General features: G+C 39.1%; 1 protein-coding gene and 1 pseudogene across 2 annotated transcripts in view; both read right to left on the bottom strand.

Annotated features, from left to right (window-relative positions):
- KCNH8 (potassium voltage-gated channel subfamily H member 8) overlaps positions 1 to 17,815 on the bottom strand; it is a gene marked incomplete at its 5' end in the record, with an annotated part of 235,657 nt that overhangs the window by 59,789 nt on the left and 158,053 nt on the right. Inside the window, 3 exons of the mRNA XM_080675534.1 lie at positions 2,411 to 2,625; positions 9,807 to 10,056; positions 11,045 to 11,244. Coding sequence (XP_080531660.1) covers positions 2,411 to 2,625; positions 9,807 to 10,056; positions 11,045 to 11,244 — 665 coding nt within the window. The remainder of the gene's footprint in view (positions 1 to 2,410; positions 2,626 to 9,806; positions 10,057 to 11,044; positions 11,245 to 17,815) is intronic.
- LOC308249899 (large ribosomal subunit protein eL6-like) lies at positions 7,765 to 8,586 on the bottom strand (annotated as a pseudogene). Its single transcript has one exon. The product of its transcript is annotated as a large ribosomal subunit protein eL6-like (transcript).

The raw sequence follows: 17,815 nt of genomic DNA, 5'->3' as shown, positions 1-17,815 counted from the left end.
CCTTGCAATGGCACCACAGTTTGACATAGCCCCTGAAGACTTCAAAGCATCACAACACTGGCTGGATAATTTCCTTCAGCGAAGTGAACTGTCTTTAAGAAGATCTACAACATTGTTTAGGTTGGAAGATACTCAAGTTATTAAGCGAGCACTTGCATTCAAGTCCTTTATGGATGATGCTGACTTCTCTAAATACAATCTTTCCAACATGATTGCTATGGATGAAATTGCAGTGTTTATGGGCCAATCATCTCAAACAACAATTGAACAGCGGGGTGCCTCCTTAGCGTACATTCCCTCCACTGCTTACGAAAGTGCACGTGTTTCCTGTATTTTGGCAATTTGTCTGGATGGCACTAAAATCCCACCTTTAATCATTTCTAAGGGCAAGAAGGAAAAGATTGAACATGTTTTGGGCGTTTTTATTCTTGAAACTGAAAAAGCCTGGGCCACACAAGCAGTTATTAGGAAGTGGGTCGATTTAATGCTGCCGCTTGTTATGCGAGGGAGCCAAAGAGGTCTGCTAGTCTGGGATGCAGCCAGCACTCACTGCGCTAAAGACATGAAGACATTTCTTCACGAAAGAAAAATAGATCAGATAATGATTCCCACAGGAATGACGGCCTATCTCCAGACTCTTGATATTGCAGTAAACAAGCCATTCAAAGACAATTTGCACATGGAAATTAATGACTACATTGAAAATAGAATGGAGAGAAATCAGCGTGGAAACTTTGTGAAACCTAAACTGCAAGAAGTTGTGACTTGGGTGAAGAATTCATGGGAGAAAATCACTGACAGTTGCATTGCAAATGCACTGTGAGCAGGCTACCTTGACAAGAAGTACTCATTTAAAGACAGTGCTATTGCTAAACATGAGAGATTTGGTCCACTGATTCTGAAAGAAATGGAGTCACAAGAAATTCACCAGGAAATTCAGGAATTGGATTGTTATGATGATGTTCCAGAAGATGATGACATGATTGTCATTGAATAAATGAGTAAATTCTTGATACTGTAGGATTCACAGTTTGTCTGGTTTGTGTTGACAACTACCGTACTACCGTACTGTATACAGGTAATAAATTTCCTTTATTTTCATTTAACAATAAATGTGTACCGTATTCTTCTTCATGGAAAAATAAGACATCCCCTGAAAATAAGACCTAGCATGTCTTTGGGGGCAAAAATTAATATAAGACACTGTCTTATTTTCGGGGAAACACGGTAGTAGAAAGTGTACAGATTTTAAAATGACAGATACTGTGCTAATACACTGTCCCTACCACCTACAAATTTCTGTGATCACATACCAGTTATTAACCATTCTGCATCATTTTTCTGTTCCATAAAAATGGATTGACTCTTACCTTAAAAAGTAATTTTAAGCCCTAAATGAGATGCTCTAGGCAGGCATAGGGCTTAGCATAAATAGGTTCCCAAAAAATATGATGCCTCCTTTGCAATTTGCTATCATCAGTGGAGAGAAGCACACAAACAGATAATCTTGAACTTCAGTGTATTCATTGTCACTGGACATCCTTAACCCAGATGAACTAATACACAATTTGGATTTTTTCTCTACTTTTCAAAGTGGAAAATATTAATGACTAACAAAATGTCTGCACAATAGAGGTTAGTCAAAACAATAGCTTCTTAAACCTTTAGGAAAGCAATTGAGTATTGCAAATATCTGGGACAAAGCTCAAGACATCAGCTCAAGGCCTTTGTTGTTACAGAATGCCATGCATGCTCCAGCTTGCCTTTCAATAATCATTGCTATTAAATCATTTCTCTCTCTCACACACATCTAATGAAGTCATGTTCATGATCAGATTAATCACAGGATGTAGTATTGTACACATTTGGACAGGAAAACTGTTTGTATAAACTGAAACATGCCTCAAATATATAATTTCAGGAGAAGTTCATTATGTCTTGAGTGTGACAATCTTTGGCTTGAATCCTTTTATGCATATTTAGTCATTTTAAGATAGACTTTTGGTATCCGTTAACAAAATAACTATTTTTAGGCAAAATTCATGTCTAGCAAGTGGATTGTTGAACAATTACAAAGACAGCAAACTCTGAACCATATATTTCAGATAAATTTCCATATACTCTATCCGAAACTTCAGAAATCACACATTTCTAGCTCAATATTATATTATTGAAATTGATTCTAGTTATAAGCACATGAAAATAAGTAAGAAACTAAATTAAAGAGAAGTCATTGTGCTTTCTAGAATGTGAGGTTGGACTTGTAGCTCATTATTTAATTGCTCAATCTGTGGCTAACTAGTCATACCTTATACATTCAGAGACTTCATCCTGACATGTGCCTTTACTGTTGTAAATGACCCAGGGCCCACGTTACTAGGTCTCAGCATTAATTAGAAGTGAGACTTACATCACTCTCATGACCTTCTCGAAGGTTGTATGTGAGGTCATGCTGAATGTCTTCCACGAATTTGTGAGCATATTCTGGGTAAAGGTCTAGCACTTCAAAGAGTCCTTTGAGGATGATACACTGGAGATCACAGTAGGTTAAAGCCTTCACATCTGCATTGGTCTTGATCACTTGGTCCTTAATTGATAGATTTGCTCCAATTAAATCCCCTTTCCCTTGAAACAGTGAAAAAAGAGACATATCACTTTAAAGAAAACAAGCTTCAGACTAGTAACTTCATTTCTCTGAGATTACACAAAAAGGAGAAGTGGAACCTTTATCTGGTGTGGGATTTCTCAACCTCAGTAGTGTTGGGATTTGGGGTCTGATAATTTTTTGTTGGGAGGGTATTCTGTACATAGTAGAATGTTTAGCAACACCTCACATTCCCCATCCCCAGTGGTGACAACCCAAAATATCTTCAGACATTGACAAATGTTCCCTGGTGGGCGAAACTGGTTCTAGTTGAGATTACTGTTGCAGAGGATAAAGGCCAGGAGACCAAGAGTTAGGAATTGTAGGTCATAGATGGGCTTCAGACAGGCCCCTCACAGGATTTAGTAAATGACTTTAGACAAATCATGTGATGTTTTTGTCACAGTTGCTTTAACCGTTCAAAGGAAATAATAATAGCTTAGATTTTTCTTAGTGTAAAAAGTCTCTGTGATTCTGAGGTAGACTATCAAGAGGTGTATTAGTAATTTTGATTCCAGCACTTTGGAAAAGAATATAAGCATTACCATCAGCTTTCTAACATATTCAGTTTATTTTATTTATCTATAAATGTGTCTACCGGACAGGTGATGTTGGAGGAGGAGCCCTCCATCCCGCTTCTCAGAGTTGGGAGGCAAGATAACCATTGGACATTGTAGACAATGAAACTTACTGCTTAGAAATGTAAAACACAATTCTTAGTTCTGATGCTCTGTGGCAGTGTATAAACTCCATTTTCTTTTTTTAAAATATATTTTATTGATTTTTTACAGAGAGGAAGGGAGAGGGATAGAGAGTTAGAAACATCGATGAGAGAGAAACATCGACCAGCTGCCTCCTGCACACCCCCCACTGGGGATATGCCCGCAACCAAGGTACATGCCCTTGACCGGAATCGAACCGGGACCTCTCAGTCTGCAGGCCGATGCTCTATCCACTGAGCCAAACCAGTCAGGGCTAAACTCCATTTTCATCATCAAAAAAAGAAGCTCCTCATTTGTGCCACTGCAGAGAGGGAGGATCTAATGCAATTTTCCCAAGTTATCTGTGCTCTCTCCCCCTCACCCCCCAACCTTTGCTATTTTGCCTAAAATACCTCAGCCTGTCAGAATTTACCTGCCTAGAACTAGCTTGCTTCCTTGAGTTTGTTGATTAGATACTAGTATACTGAGCAATTTATTTGAACCTTTAACATCTTTGACTTGATTTGACTCAGTTTAATTTAGCAGGAAGGTGAGCATGGCTGTAAGTGCTAACAAAAAACTGATTACCGCTTCAGATTTCTTTTAGCTAGCCATTCATTCACTCAGCATCCACATGAGAAACAGGAAAGAAAATCCATTCAGTTCTCAGACAAACTTGGGTTAAAAGCCGAGGTGATATGACCAAGTTCATAGAGGATAGTGACATTAAGTTCATGGCTGCAACTTAGGAGTTTCTGCATCTTTGCTTTGTCCTCACATAACATCATGCCTAGACTTTCACTTTCACTCTTTTGTGGTCACTTCGCTTCTCCATTTCATATGGAAACAATAACCAACAACTGACCAACCAAAAACCACCAAGCAAATAACACCTTCAGAATGTCATAGCACAAACTGTCCCCATCTGTCTGCCATTCAGTTAATTTTTTAACTTTAACATTTTTATTTTTATTGTGTTCAGAAATTCTGGAAGCCATGTCCCTGGAAGGTAGTAGTCTTGCTTCAACAAAAGTCTGTTTTACAGAATTTGACAGTAAAAGGAAACAATGCAAAATTAACCATGAATACCTAAGATAATAAAAAATATTTACAGCAGTGAAAAGTTGAGCATTTTAAAATAATTGAATTACATTTAAGTATTATCTTCAAATTAATGTTAGATTTAAACCTTGAAATTGAGACTACATGGCAGAAGAAAAAAGACTAAACTCTCTGTTTATTAGACAGTAAGGGAATGAACAGCCACATGGTGCTGAAGAATTCCAGTTTGATTCATTGCCATCACCAATACTGCTAAACTTGGAAATTTTCTTTCACATTTTGTTAGAAATCTAAAAACTCAACGTTGGGTACTGATGCCAGATATAAATAAAGCCAGGATGTCTTGAATACAGCAACAATTTAAGTTCTGAATCTATAAGGAAAATTGATCATGATATACTATCTTGCTACAACGAGCATTGACATGTTCTTTTAAGCAATTGTTATCTATAGTATCTTTAGGGTCATCATACTTTCATACCTTGAGCTACCACAGTATGACTCTTTCAGCCACAATGACCAGTTATAAAAACAATACCACCATCTTGCCTAACTTGGCAGTCTAAGAAAGATTCCAGTTTATTTAGTCACTCAATATTTATGACATAATTGACGTATGTGTGGGACCTCAGGTTGAGCCCTGGCACACAGGCGTTGGTAATTAACAACACGATTCTCACTCTCAATAAGTTTAATGTCTTGTGGATTTCTTACTGTCTAGATTCAGGACCCAGATCTAAGTTTCTTAATTACTCTGGGTTTTGGTATCCTTATTTCTAAAAGAAGAGAAAGATGTCGATGGTCCATTACAGTCTACATTTTTCAGAATTCCATTATTGATGTTTGCTAATCAGTTATTCCTTCATTGAGGAAAAAGAAGTTGATGAGATGCATTTACAAACCATCCAGGTAAGAGCGGTAACTTATGTTTAATTATAATTAGGCAGACTAATGCCATCTGTGAAGAGCACATTTGTCAGTGCTTTGTTATTTTCTTTTAAACAACAGTGAAGAAATTGGTGGGAAAACACAATTAACGGGACATAAAATGATGGTGTACAGGGCAAACAAATTCTATCCCCGTAACAAATCCCTGCCCCGTAACAAATCAGCTGCCTCCCAGGCTTCAGATTAAGAAATGCCTTTGTGTATTGTTTGGACAGTGAGTTGTTTGAATAAGTTATGGCTTGACAGCTGTTTGGTGATACTTCTTCCCTACATTATATATTAATTCATTTTGTTGGCAGAGTGAGCATGCATTAAATGTTGACAGATCAAATGTGAAGTCCTGTGCCTAAGTTTATCAAAGTCAGTATTGGTTTGAATTGGCCCCATAAGACAATATCACCATAGGTAAAGTAAAAGAGTTAACCTCTAGTGAAATAATGTTAACCACACAGAATATTAATCACTTATTATCTTTGTTTGGGTTTAGTTCCAGTATCACATACTAGTGTTTAGAATGATCATGTGGCAATTTGCATTTAAAATACTTTTGATAGTTACATGGTAGAAACAAATATGTGAAAATGTTAATCATGAAAAACACAATTTATGGAAGAAATTAGGGCCAGAAGGAAGAGACAGTGGATTAAGTCTTTTATCTGTAAGTAGATTTTTAAAAAAATAAGAAAATTCAATTGAATTATGTCTTATGAATGATGATTATTATATAGAAGCCATCAAATCTGTGCTATTGTGCCCTAATGTTATGAATGATACATTCATATTCCATTACTAGAATTGTTGCTAGTTACCAAATTAAAAAAATCACTGCAATCATGGAAGAAGTCCACATATATGTTTTAAAATGGTGTATCGTTTTTGCTTACATGTATAGCAAACCATAGGTTCTGGAAAAACACACACAGGGTGGGGCAAAAGTAGATTTACAGTTGTGAGTATGCGAAATAGAGTTTATTCTTATATTACTTGTTATGTATTGTATTATTTTTCATACGAACAACTGCAATCCTACTTTTGTCCCACCCTATATAGACCCTTTTCAAAGCAGGCTATGTCAACAGGCAGGCTATCAAAGTTATAGTGGTACTAAGGAAGTACAGGGAAAAGTATTTTATGATTAAAGTTAAGTGTTTGAAGCAAATTTAAAAATAACTCACTTTTTATTTAGACTCACAGAATGATAGAATGACTGGCCTTTAACTTCACAAAGTTGAGAAGTGGGCAGGAAAAGTGTTAACTTTTCTCTTAAAAAAACACACCCATACTGAGCCTCACTCTAACACTGATAATGAACTGGCCAGGCTGGTAATCAACTCTTTGAGTTGCTATTCCATGTCTTTGTATTAAGGAATAAAACATCATGAGTAAAGAATTGAGCCAGAACTCTGAAAGGCAAGCCCTTTCTTCTGTTAAGAGGTAAACTGAAGTTAACAGGAGGCTGTAAGAAACACATGGGCATTCACCATTCACTAGCCTCCATCTCTTCACCTAACTGGGGAGAATCACACCAACCTAAGAGGGTCGCAAGGTTTAAATTGGGTAATGGACATAAAACACCCAGCTCACATTGGAGATTAAATAAGTATTAGTTTTCTTTCTTCCAAATTCTAATCTGCTTGAAGCTTACTGGCTAGAATCCAGAGTCTGCAGGTTTACAATGATTGTAGAGAAAAACAGGCATTAGTTAGAGGTAGAAAAACCAAAAACCAAGCATAATAACTTTTATGAGGGCTTATTCTTTTTAAAAAAATATATTTTAGTGATTTTTTACATAGAGGAAGGGAGAGGGATAGAGTTAGAAATATCGATCAGCTGCCTCCTGCACACCCCCTACTGGGGATGTGCCCGCAACCAAGGTACAGGCCCTTGACCGGAATTGAACCTGGGACCCTTCAGTACACAGGCCGACACTCTATCCCAGGGGTGGGCAAACTTTTTGACTCGAGGGCCACAATGGGTTCATAAACTGGACCGGAGGGCCGGAACAAAAGCATGGATGGAGTGTTTGTGTGAACTAATATAAATTCAAAGTAAAGGAGTGGAGGGGAGAGCAAGAGTACCGGATAGAACAGCCGGATCCGGCCTGCGGGCCGTAGTGTGCCCACGGCTGCTCTATCCACTGAGCCAAACCAGTTAGGGCAGAGCTTATTAAAAAAAAATTTTTTTTTATTGATTTTTATAGAAAGAGAAAGGGAGAGGGAGATCAAAACATCGACTGGCTGAGCCCTCTACCCATGATTGAGCCCACCACCCAGGCATGTACCCTGACTGAGAATGGAACTGTGACCTCTTGGTTTATAAGTCAATGCTCAACCACTGAACTACACTGGCTGGGCAGTGAGAGCTTATTCTTTTTTTTTGTTGTTATTTAATCGGGTTCTTATAAGAAATTCAGAACACCAGTTTGTGAGGATAAAGCCCATTGGTGGGAGCAAACAGAGAGCAGAGATAGCCCTGGATTGGCAGAATTTGTGAATCCACAGCTTTCTGGTCAACCTTGCGCTGTTCTGTAATCTCATATTTCTCTTTCACTGTGTCGAAGATCTCACCCTTCTGGTGTCTGGGTTTGTGCAGCTTCTTCTTCTTAAAGTAAGCATCAGTGAGATGTTTGGGGATTTTCACACCACTGATATCAATTTTGGTGGAGGTGGTGATGACAAATTTCTGGTGTTCTATGCAGAGGAACTCGATTGAGGGACAGAGTTCCAGCCACAAGTAGCAAGCCATTGCTCAGCTGCTTCATGAAACCACCTTCTTGCCTCTGTGGCGCCCAGTGAGGATGATCAGAATGGTCCCAGGAGGGATGCTGGCCCGCAATTTCCTCACATGCTGACTGAAGGGTTTCTTGCCATGGCTCAACAGCTTTCGAGGCACATCTTCAGTAGGATAATATCTAGGCATTTTGCAGAGTTTAACCACTCGGGTACCATCATTCTTGTCACCACCAACTGGTTTTGTGACAGTAGCAAGAACTTATTCCTTTTTCTTTTCAATCCTGGATTTAGTTGCCAAATACTTCCTCTTGTACATGGCCTTTCGGGAACACATAGCCGACTGGGAATATCTGCCAATTCCTCTGCCGAGGATGGGATTTTGGCTGCAGCGGGGCCTCCCCTTCTTAGGCACCTTAACCTTGTGGCCAGCATCAGCCTTCTTGGCTTTAGGCTTTTTCTCCTTAATATCCAGTTTCTCAGTTTTTTTTTCACCCACCATCTTGCAAGATGGGAAAGAGAACTAAGGTCTGAGAGCTTATTCTTAATGCATAATCACTTTTGCGCTACTTCTAGCACAGATAAAACTTAATGTTCATGTTCTTCTCTGAATTGTTTCTCCACAAAGACACTTGAATGGCCTCTAAAAACTGACCAGCCATTTTAGCAAGGGGCAGTATACATCATGATTAATAACCTGGCTTCAGGAATCAGAAAGAATTATATTCTTTTTCTTATCACAGTATCCTTGTCCCGTGCCCCCGCCCCCCCCCCCCCCCCCCCCCTTATTTGAGGTTTTGCCTTGAGCAGTTGCAGTTACACACTATCAGCTGTGGTCTGAAAAAGTTAAATGGAAAATTCCAGAAATAAGCTGTCATTAAGCTTTAAACTGTGTGCCGGTCTGAGTAGCATGATGAAGTCTCATTCTCTCCCACCCAGGATGTGAATCATCCCTCTGTCCAGCATATCCACACTGTATACGCTCCCTGCCTGTTAGTAAATTATGGCTGTCTTCATGATTAAGTTGACTGTCACTGTTTCCCAGTGCTTGTGTTCAAGTAACCCTTATTTTACTTAATAATGACCCCAATGTGCAACAGTAGTGATGTTGGCAATTTGGATACACCAAAGACAAGCCGTAAAGTGAAACAGCAGAAGTTCTCCATTCAACAAAGCGGGGAAAATCATATGCTAATGTTGCTAAACTCTTTGATAAGAAGGAATCTTCTGTCCATGGAATTGTAAAGGAGGAAAAGGAAATTTGAGCTAGTTTTGCTGTTACACCTCAAACTGCAAAAGTTATGGCCACAGAGCGTGATAAATGCTTAGTTAAGATGAAAAAGGCATTATATTTGTGGGGAAAGACATGAATAGAAATATATGTATATCTCTATAGGCATCCATGGGGGGTCTTGGAACATAACCCCTTGGATAAGGGGGACTATTTACTATCTGTGATACTAAAGTACTATTTATTCATTTGTAAATGGGAGTAATAGTTATACAGCTGGGTTTTTAACAAGAATCAAATAATATGTTGGATATAACACTTAACAGTATAAACTCAATATGTGGTTTAAACCCATATGAAGAAAAATCCCGAGTCTACATATGCAGCCACAATTTTCTTAATCTATGGCAATCCCTCCCTCCCCAACCCCCATTTCATCTCTAACTTATGATCCAGAGTAGAATTTTATGGAACTTTCAACTCGGACCTACCAAGAATAGCGAGCACCATGCTGTCTTTAAGAACTTCCATGGAGCCTGAGCATACGAAGTAGATGGCCTGCAGAGCATCTCCTTGGCGCAGCAGATACTCGCCCGGAGCACAGAAAGAGGTTTTAATGTGTAGAGACAGAGACCTGAGACAGCCCCGGCTGGCACACTCAAAAAGGGACAACTGTAAGATTTCCTTGTTCAAGTGCATAGTGATGTCAGAACGCAGCTCATCTGGAAAGTCTTTCAGAAGCTGTCAAAAAAGATGAAAGAGAAAATTCAGTTGGGGTAAGTCTAATTTATTTACTTTGCAAGACAATAGGGATGTTCTTACCATTGTTTGACCAACCAGAGTACAGAAGAGGAAATATCAATATGTATAGTCCTGGAGAGATTTTTCAATGACTGTGACCCCAGTTATGTGCTACTGAGTAACAAGCTGATAAGAAGACTAGAGAAACAGAATAAACTAATAAATAAAAGATTCTAGAATGAAATCATATAGCTCATTGTGACTTGCTTCTCACAAAGACTCAACTCCAGGCAGAAGTTATGGAATATGGTGTCACGATTATAGGAAGAGAGGAGAAATCAAATAATCACATGAAAAATGTTGATTACTGGTGTGATGGTGGTGGTGGTAGGTAGTTGGTGGAATGTTTGCTTAATTTATATGATAATTTTTTTTTTTTTACAGTGGTGGTCTGGGGTATTTCTGGAAGTCCACAGCTAACACCTTTGCTGAAAAGCATGTTTTTTTTTATTTTTTTATTTTGTTGGTTTTAAATGAAAACATTCATTTAATTATTCTAATACAGGGTAGAATAGGTTTACAGTTGGGAGCATATAAAATACAAAGTTTATTATGTTACTATTTATTAATTATTGTATTATTTTTTATATAAACAACTTCAAACCTACTTTTGCCCCACTCTGTATTCCAAATTACACAATCCAACTGCCGTAAGAATTGGTTCCTTTCAAAGCAGGTTAAAAAGAATGAAAATAAGTCCACCTTATTGACTAAACTAGCAAGTTAATATAAGTCATTGGTCAATCTAAAATGGCATCGTGGAAACATAAGCCAAGCAGATGGAAGAAGATGGATTGGGTTTTTAGAGGATTTAAAAAATAAAGAGATAAAGAAGTTGGTAGATGTGTCTTTCACTTTTGAGACCTACACGAAAGCACCTTGCCTTTACCTTCTGCCTGAAAATGTCAACATGAGAAAGGAACATTACCTCATTGGAATCTATTCCATTGTTGACTGACCAGGTTGTTTGGAAATATTCGAGCATCCTCTGCTTGAGCTGCTGGGGCAGGTGATGGACACGTATGAAGTCCTTCAGATCCTTAGTTCTAGTGTGATAGAGGGACCATCTGGAGTACATCCTCTGTATGATTGCCGTCACATTTCCAAACACCAAGGCATGCATCAAGGCTGAAGAGAAAAATGCCACAAATAATGGGAGATAAATATGATGGAGGAGCTCATCCCTTAAGTTTATATTTACAGTCTGTATATCCTATATTAGAGCAGGGTTTGCTTATGTGGCCAGCCACATTGATACAGCTCTTTTGATACAAACATATTGGTGCAGCCACTTTGTCACGAGGTGCATCCTGATGCAGTCATTTTGATTCCATATGGTTTGATCAGACTAAAAATATTAAAAAAAATAGTAATATGAAAAATAAGCCCCTTTGACCCGCACTTCATCTGTTATCTGCCATTCTGGCTATGACATATTTTTATTTTGTACTTGATTCACATCTGTATTATTTTAATAGTTATGTATAATTTAAGAACTATGATGAAAGTTTAATAATTCATAAAATTAGCCATAAAGTTATAGTTTAGTAGTTTTTTTATTGTAATAACAAATACATTTAAAAAATAAGTCTATTATAATCTTTCTAAATTTTCAACAAATGGAATGCCTTCCAACAGGCCAAAAAATGTTCCAAGAAAAATGTTTCATCACTTAACAATTTACTGTGGAATGGTTCTTAGTGAATCCTAAATACAGTTTTATTCTTCCATATGGTTTTCTTTTTTTTTTTTCCAATTTTTTATTTTTATTTATTTATTTTTTAAATTTAATAAATCTTTATTGTTCAGATTATTACAATTGTTTCTCCTTTTTCCCCCCACAGCTCCACTCCACCCAGTTCCCACCCCACCCTCTGCCCTTACCTCCCCCCTCACTGTCCTCATCCATAGGTGTACGATTTTTGTCCAGTCTCTTCCCGTACTCCCCACACCCCTTTCTCCCCGAGAATTGTCAGTCCACTCCCATTCTATGCCCCCTGATTCTATTATAATCACCAGTTTATTCTGTTCCTCAGATTTTTAATTCACTTGATTTTTAGATTCACTTGTTGATAGATATGTATTTGTTGTTCATAATTTTTATCTTTACTTTTTTCTTCTTCTTCCTCTTCTGAAAGAATACCTTTCAGCATTTCATATAATACTGGTTTGGTGGTGATGAACTCCTTTAGCTTTTTCTTATCTGTGAAGCTCTTTATCTGACCTTCCATTCTGAATGATAACTTTGCTGGGTAGAGTAATCTTGGTTGTAGGTTCTTGCTATTCATCACTTTGAATATTTCTTGCCACTCCCGTGTGGCCTGCATAGCTTCTGTTGAGAAATAAGCTGACAATCGTATGGGTGCTCCCTTGTAGGTAATTAACGGTTTTTCTCTTGCTGCTTTTAATATTCTCTCTTTGTCTTTTGCTCTTGGCATTTTAATTATGATGTGTCTTGGTGTGGTCCTCTTTGGATTCCTTTTGTTTGGGGTCTGTGCGCTTCCTGGACTTGTAAGTCTAATTCTTTCACCAAGTGGGGGAAGTTTTCAGTCATTATTTCTTCAAATAGGTTTTCAATATCTTGCTCTCTCTCTTCTTCTGGCACCCCCATAATTCTGATGTTGATATGCTTGAAGTTGTCCCAGAGACTTCTTACACTGTCTTCAACTTTTTGGATTCTTTTTTCTTTTCCAGTTGAGTGTTTTTTGCTTCTTTGTTTTTCAAATCTTTGACTTGATTCTTGTGTTCCTCTAGTCTGCTGTTGGGTCTCTGTATAATATTTTTTATTTCAGTCAGTGTATGTTTAATTTCTAGTTGGTCCTTTTTCATATCCTCGAGTGTCTCACTAAATTTATCGGCCTTTTCTAGGAAATTCTTGAAAAACCTTATAACCGTGGTTTTGAATTCTATATCCAGTCATTTGTTTTCCTCCATTTCTTTCGTTTGTGATCTGTTTCTTTGTCTCCACATTTTCGTTGCTTCCCTGAGTTGGTAGGGTGGCTTTGTGTGCTAGGTGTCCTATATGGCCCAGTGGGTTGGCCTCCCAGTTACCTGAGGTGGACACTCTTGGTGCAACCTTTGTGGACTGTGTGTACAGCCTTGTTGTAGTTAAGTCTTGATTGTTGTTGGTGTCACTGGGAGGAATTGACCTCCAGGCCATTTGGCTGTGAGGACCCGCTGTGTCTATAATGGAAGAACTGCTGTGCTGGAGACACGCTTATGGGGCAGGACTTGTTTCAGTGGGGCTTTGGTGCTCACTGAGTCTGCCTCTTGAATGTGTCACTTATGTATGTGAGTAGTTGAAATCTGGTGTCGTCTCACACTGACCACTAGGTACACTGGCTTCTGGATCTGCAATGGGGTGCAGGTCAGCTACTGTCTGAGGCCACCCAGCAGGAGCTACAGCGAGAACTACAGTTTTCTCCTCTTTGCTTGGGGTTTGGAGGTTTTGGAGCTGTCTGACCAGAGCTACAGTTTGTTAGGTTAAGCTGCGATAGGGCAGGCCAATTATATGCAAAAGCCACTGCGTGGAGCTTGGGTGGGTTTGTAGATTGTGTGGGGCGGGGTCTCAGGGAGTCACTAGGCTAGGGCATGGCAAACAGCAATAGCTGCCAGTCAGCCGTCTCTGAGTTTCTGTGTTTCCAAGTCCCCGCGTCCCACGCCCCAGCGCAGTAAACAATGATTGCTGGGCACACCTCTGCAAGAAAGTCACCCTCACTTTCCGACCTGATGGCAGACAGTCCAGCTTCTCCCCGTAGGAGTTTGGGTCCCCAGCGTCTCCCCAGAAATTGGAGTTCAGAATAATCGGGAGCTTGTCTCCCTTCAGGTTGAAAAAAGTAGTGCACCCATTCGCCCGCCACTAGCCCGATTCGCGCGCCTCCGTACCTCAGTTTTTCAGCGCTTATGCACGTCTCAATGCTCTTTTCTCTTTCCTTCTAGTTGTAGAACTTCCACTCAGCCAGCTTTCCCGTGGTTCTGGGTGATAGACGTTTTGTCTTTTAGTGGTAGTTTTGAAATTGTTGTGCGAGGCAGCAGTTTAGGTGTTTACCTATGCCGCCATCTTGGTTTCTCTCTGCCCTTCCATATGGTTTTAGAAACACAAGAGTTTTGATGCTTAAATATTTTATTTGGAAGAAGAGACTCTTATTTATGATAAATACTCAGTAAAGAAAAGAACTGATTCTGTTCCAAGTCAAAGAAATCAAACACTGATTTCATACTCTGTTAATACTTATGAACTCAGGGTTTGGAAGCCCTGCCATCTGTAAAAATATGTAATTGTCTTTTATGGAGATTAAACTGAATACTGAGAACAATTTTATTTCATTTATTTTAACACTGCTTTCCTTAATTATGTGTATGATTTTAACTTTGCTTTGCTTAATTATAATGTGTGTAAAGCACTTAAAGTAAAAGAAGTAATATGTTCAGATCATTTAGCATCTTAATTGTACACTATCAATAAAATGAATTACTGGATTAATTGTAGCATTCATAAGTGTTGTTGGTAAGTACTCGTCTGAGTCACCATAATTTCAAAGTCTCATTTCAACGTAGAAAAATGCTTCTAATTTAAGTAGTTAAAAAAGAAAACCCTAGCTCTCACAGTTTTTCAGTTTCCAAAGTTATTATTGCCTCTTTATCACTGGTTATAATTTTCACATTGGCAAAGAGTGTGTGAAAGTGTCAGGCCAAATCGTTCCATCTGCTATGAAAGTTTGACTCGAACTAACTTCTCTATCCAGGTCAGTTTGGGAAAGATTTTCCTTTTACTCCTCGCAGAGTTGATGCATATGGTTCTTTAAGTAGGATGCTAGGCCTGCTGCTGAGTCTGTGGGAGGCTCTTTTTCTTTTTGTAGGAGTTTTACATAAAATGCATTTTATAAAAGCTCATCTTAATATCAGGTCTTTGAAGGAACCCCATTAATTGGCATCTAGAAGATTCTTCTCTCTCTTTCTCTGTTCCCTTCTTCCTCCTGCTTTCCCTTCCCCCATTTGTTCCCTTATTATTCCTCCCTTCTTTCTCTCCACTTCTCTGGATTTGGGGCAATATTGCTTTCCTGAGGTATAATGTCATTGCTGATTTCTTTTTATTTTTTCCCCTCTTCACAAATTCTTTACTGAAGCAGAGAAAGGTAACTTTACAGTGGGAAAAGCCTGACAGACAAATGGTCTAAGTCAACATCATCAGTAATCAGACAAACATATTATCTTCATATTACTCATTGAAAAGGACACAACATCAATTCTCTGGTATCCTAATAGAAATGCATATCCTGGATTTACTTATGAGAAACCATCAGACAATCCCAAATTGAAGGACCTTCTACAAAAGAACTAGTTTGTAATCTTCAAAAGTGTCCAGGTCATGGAAGTCAGGCAAAGACTAAGGAATTGATTTTCTAGATTAAAGATACATAATAATTCAATACAGTGCAGGAAACTGGATTGGATTGGACGCAAGAGGATAGCTCTAAAGGACATGATTAAAACAACTGGTGAAATTTGAATATGTACCCTATAGAATAGTTCAGAAGTTGGCAAACTATGTATGGCCCTTGTTGCTGATTTTTCTAGCCAAATACTTGGCAGTGTCTTCAGATTCTACATGGGGACTTGTTTTCTGCTGTTATAAAAAGAGACCAGAGTTCAGCCTTTGGGTAATCTTAGCTGCCCTCCTTTTCTCTCCCACCTACTCATTGCCCTGGAATTTTCCACTCTTTGCTACAAGTACACTGTGTTATGGGTGGCAGATGGGAAAGAAAACAGAGTGAGAACAATTTCCTAAATGATGAATTTAAATGGGCAGTGTAAAGACATATTAACAACAACCTGAATTTGTGAATACCATAGCCCATATGGGCCCAATAAAATGATGTCAGGATGAGCATATATAGGATGAGCTGACTTGAGGAAAGCCTTGACTTAAGAGTTTCACTCTACTTTATTCATGGCTACAATGCCTCATCTCAACTGGACAAGTCCTCAGTGATGTGTCATCTTCACTAAGAAGCTTTATCTAACCTCAGAGGTTGAGTCGATGGTCCCATTGATTGGGGCTAACTTATTTTGTGACTATTAGGCAACCATTACTAAAGTATAATGAAAGGACTTTTAAAGGCATGGAAAAATGTTCTCCATATATTTTGTTTGGTGGCAAACATGTGTAACTGAGATAAATATTTGAGAAAATAGAGGCATCCTAATATATAAAAACCCTGGGTCCATCACATCCACAACGACTGGAGGCTCGACCAACCGGAAGTCAGTCCTGCAGTCAGCCCTGGGTTGCTGTGGCGACCCAGCACTGACTGCAGTGCTGTGGGCACCTCAGCCAAGGCGACCCAGCACTGACTGCTGAGGGGGCTGCGGTCAGGCCCGGACAGAGACTGGGAGAGAAAAGCAGTGTCTGATAGCAGCCCCCATAGTAGTCAGTGCTGGGTCAGTGTGGCAGAAGTCAGTCCTGCAGTCAGTGAACACAGGGTCAATTAACATTATGTGAACGTAGGGTCAATTAATATCTCTTTGAGAGGAGTTGAGAATATAAAGTAGAATGTAGAGAAATTACTTATATTATTTCACATAAAACTCTTTTCAATTAAGATATTTTCCTTTAATTAAAATGCATCTTTATTGTTGAAAGTATTACAGATGTCCCTTTGTTTTAGTCCCCCCCCCATTGGTCTCCTCCACCCTGCACCCGCCCCTTCCAGGCCTTCGCCAGAGTATTGTCTGTGTCCATGGGCTATTCCTATCTAATACATAAAAATCTAGAAAGATTTAGAGAAAATAAAATAAAATATATGCCAGGTAAATGTTGAACAGAAGAGCTGAAGTTGCTGCATGAATACTTGGATACAGGCTTGAAGCCAAAACACAACTCATGAGATAAAGTTAGTCATTATAACATAACAAAAGGTTCCTTTCACTAAAGAGATAAGATGGTTCCCAATACTATTACACATAATAGAACAGTGGGGGGGTTCAGAATGAGCCTCACCAAGATGTGTCTCAGTGGTATGCAGATTTTTGAGCTAAGGGCAATTTTAGCTTCAGGCTCAAGTAAAAATTCTGCCCCTCCCTTTAACTAGTTAAAAAAAATTGAATTAGAGGCCTTGCCCATAATAATACATTATCCTATATAATAAAAGGCTAATATGCAAATCGACCGAACAGCAGAACGACCGGTTGCTATGACACGCACTGACCACCAGGGGGCAGATGCCTAATGCAGGAGCTGTCCCCTGGTGGTCAGTGTGCTCCCACAGGGGGCGTGCTGCTCAGCCAGAAGCTGGGCTCATCGCTGGCTAGCGCAGCAGCAGTGGTGGGAGCCTCTCCTGCCTCTGTGGCAGTGCTAAGGATGTCCGACTGACGGCTTAGGCCCGCTCCCTATGGAGAGCAGGCCTAAGCCATCAGTCAGACATCCCCTGAGGGCTCCCAGACTGTGAGAGGGTGCAGTCCAGGCTGAGGGACACCCCCCTCTGAGTGCACAAATTTTGTGCCCTGGGCCTCTAGTATTTGTATAAAAAGACTGAAAAGACTATCTTTTGGTCATGGGATTATATGCAGTTTTGTTTGTGTGTGTGTGTATTTTCCAGTCTTTTAAACATGTGCATTATAAAAGGAAGAATTAAAATGGAAAAAGCAAGAACATTGTCTGCCTAAACATCTATTTCCATGACTAAACTGTGAACTCCTA

Source organism: Plecotus auritus (assembly GCF_963455305.1).
Source record: "Plecotus auritus genome assembly, chromosome: 6".
Classification (NCBI taxonomy): Eukaryota; Metazoa; Chordata; class Mammalia; order Chiroptera; family Vespertilionidae; genus Plecotus; species Plecotus auritus.
The sequence above is the reverse complement of the archived record's forward strand: the minus strand, read 5'-3'. Positions and strand labels throughout refer to the sequence as shown.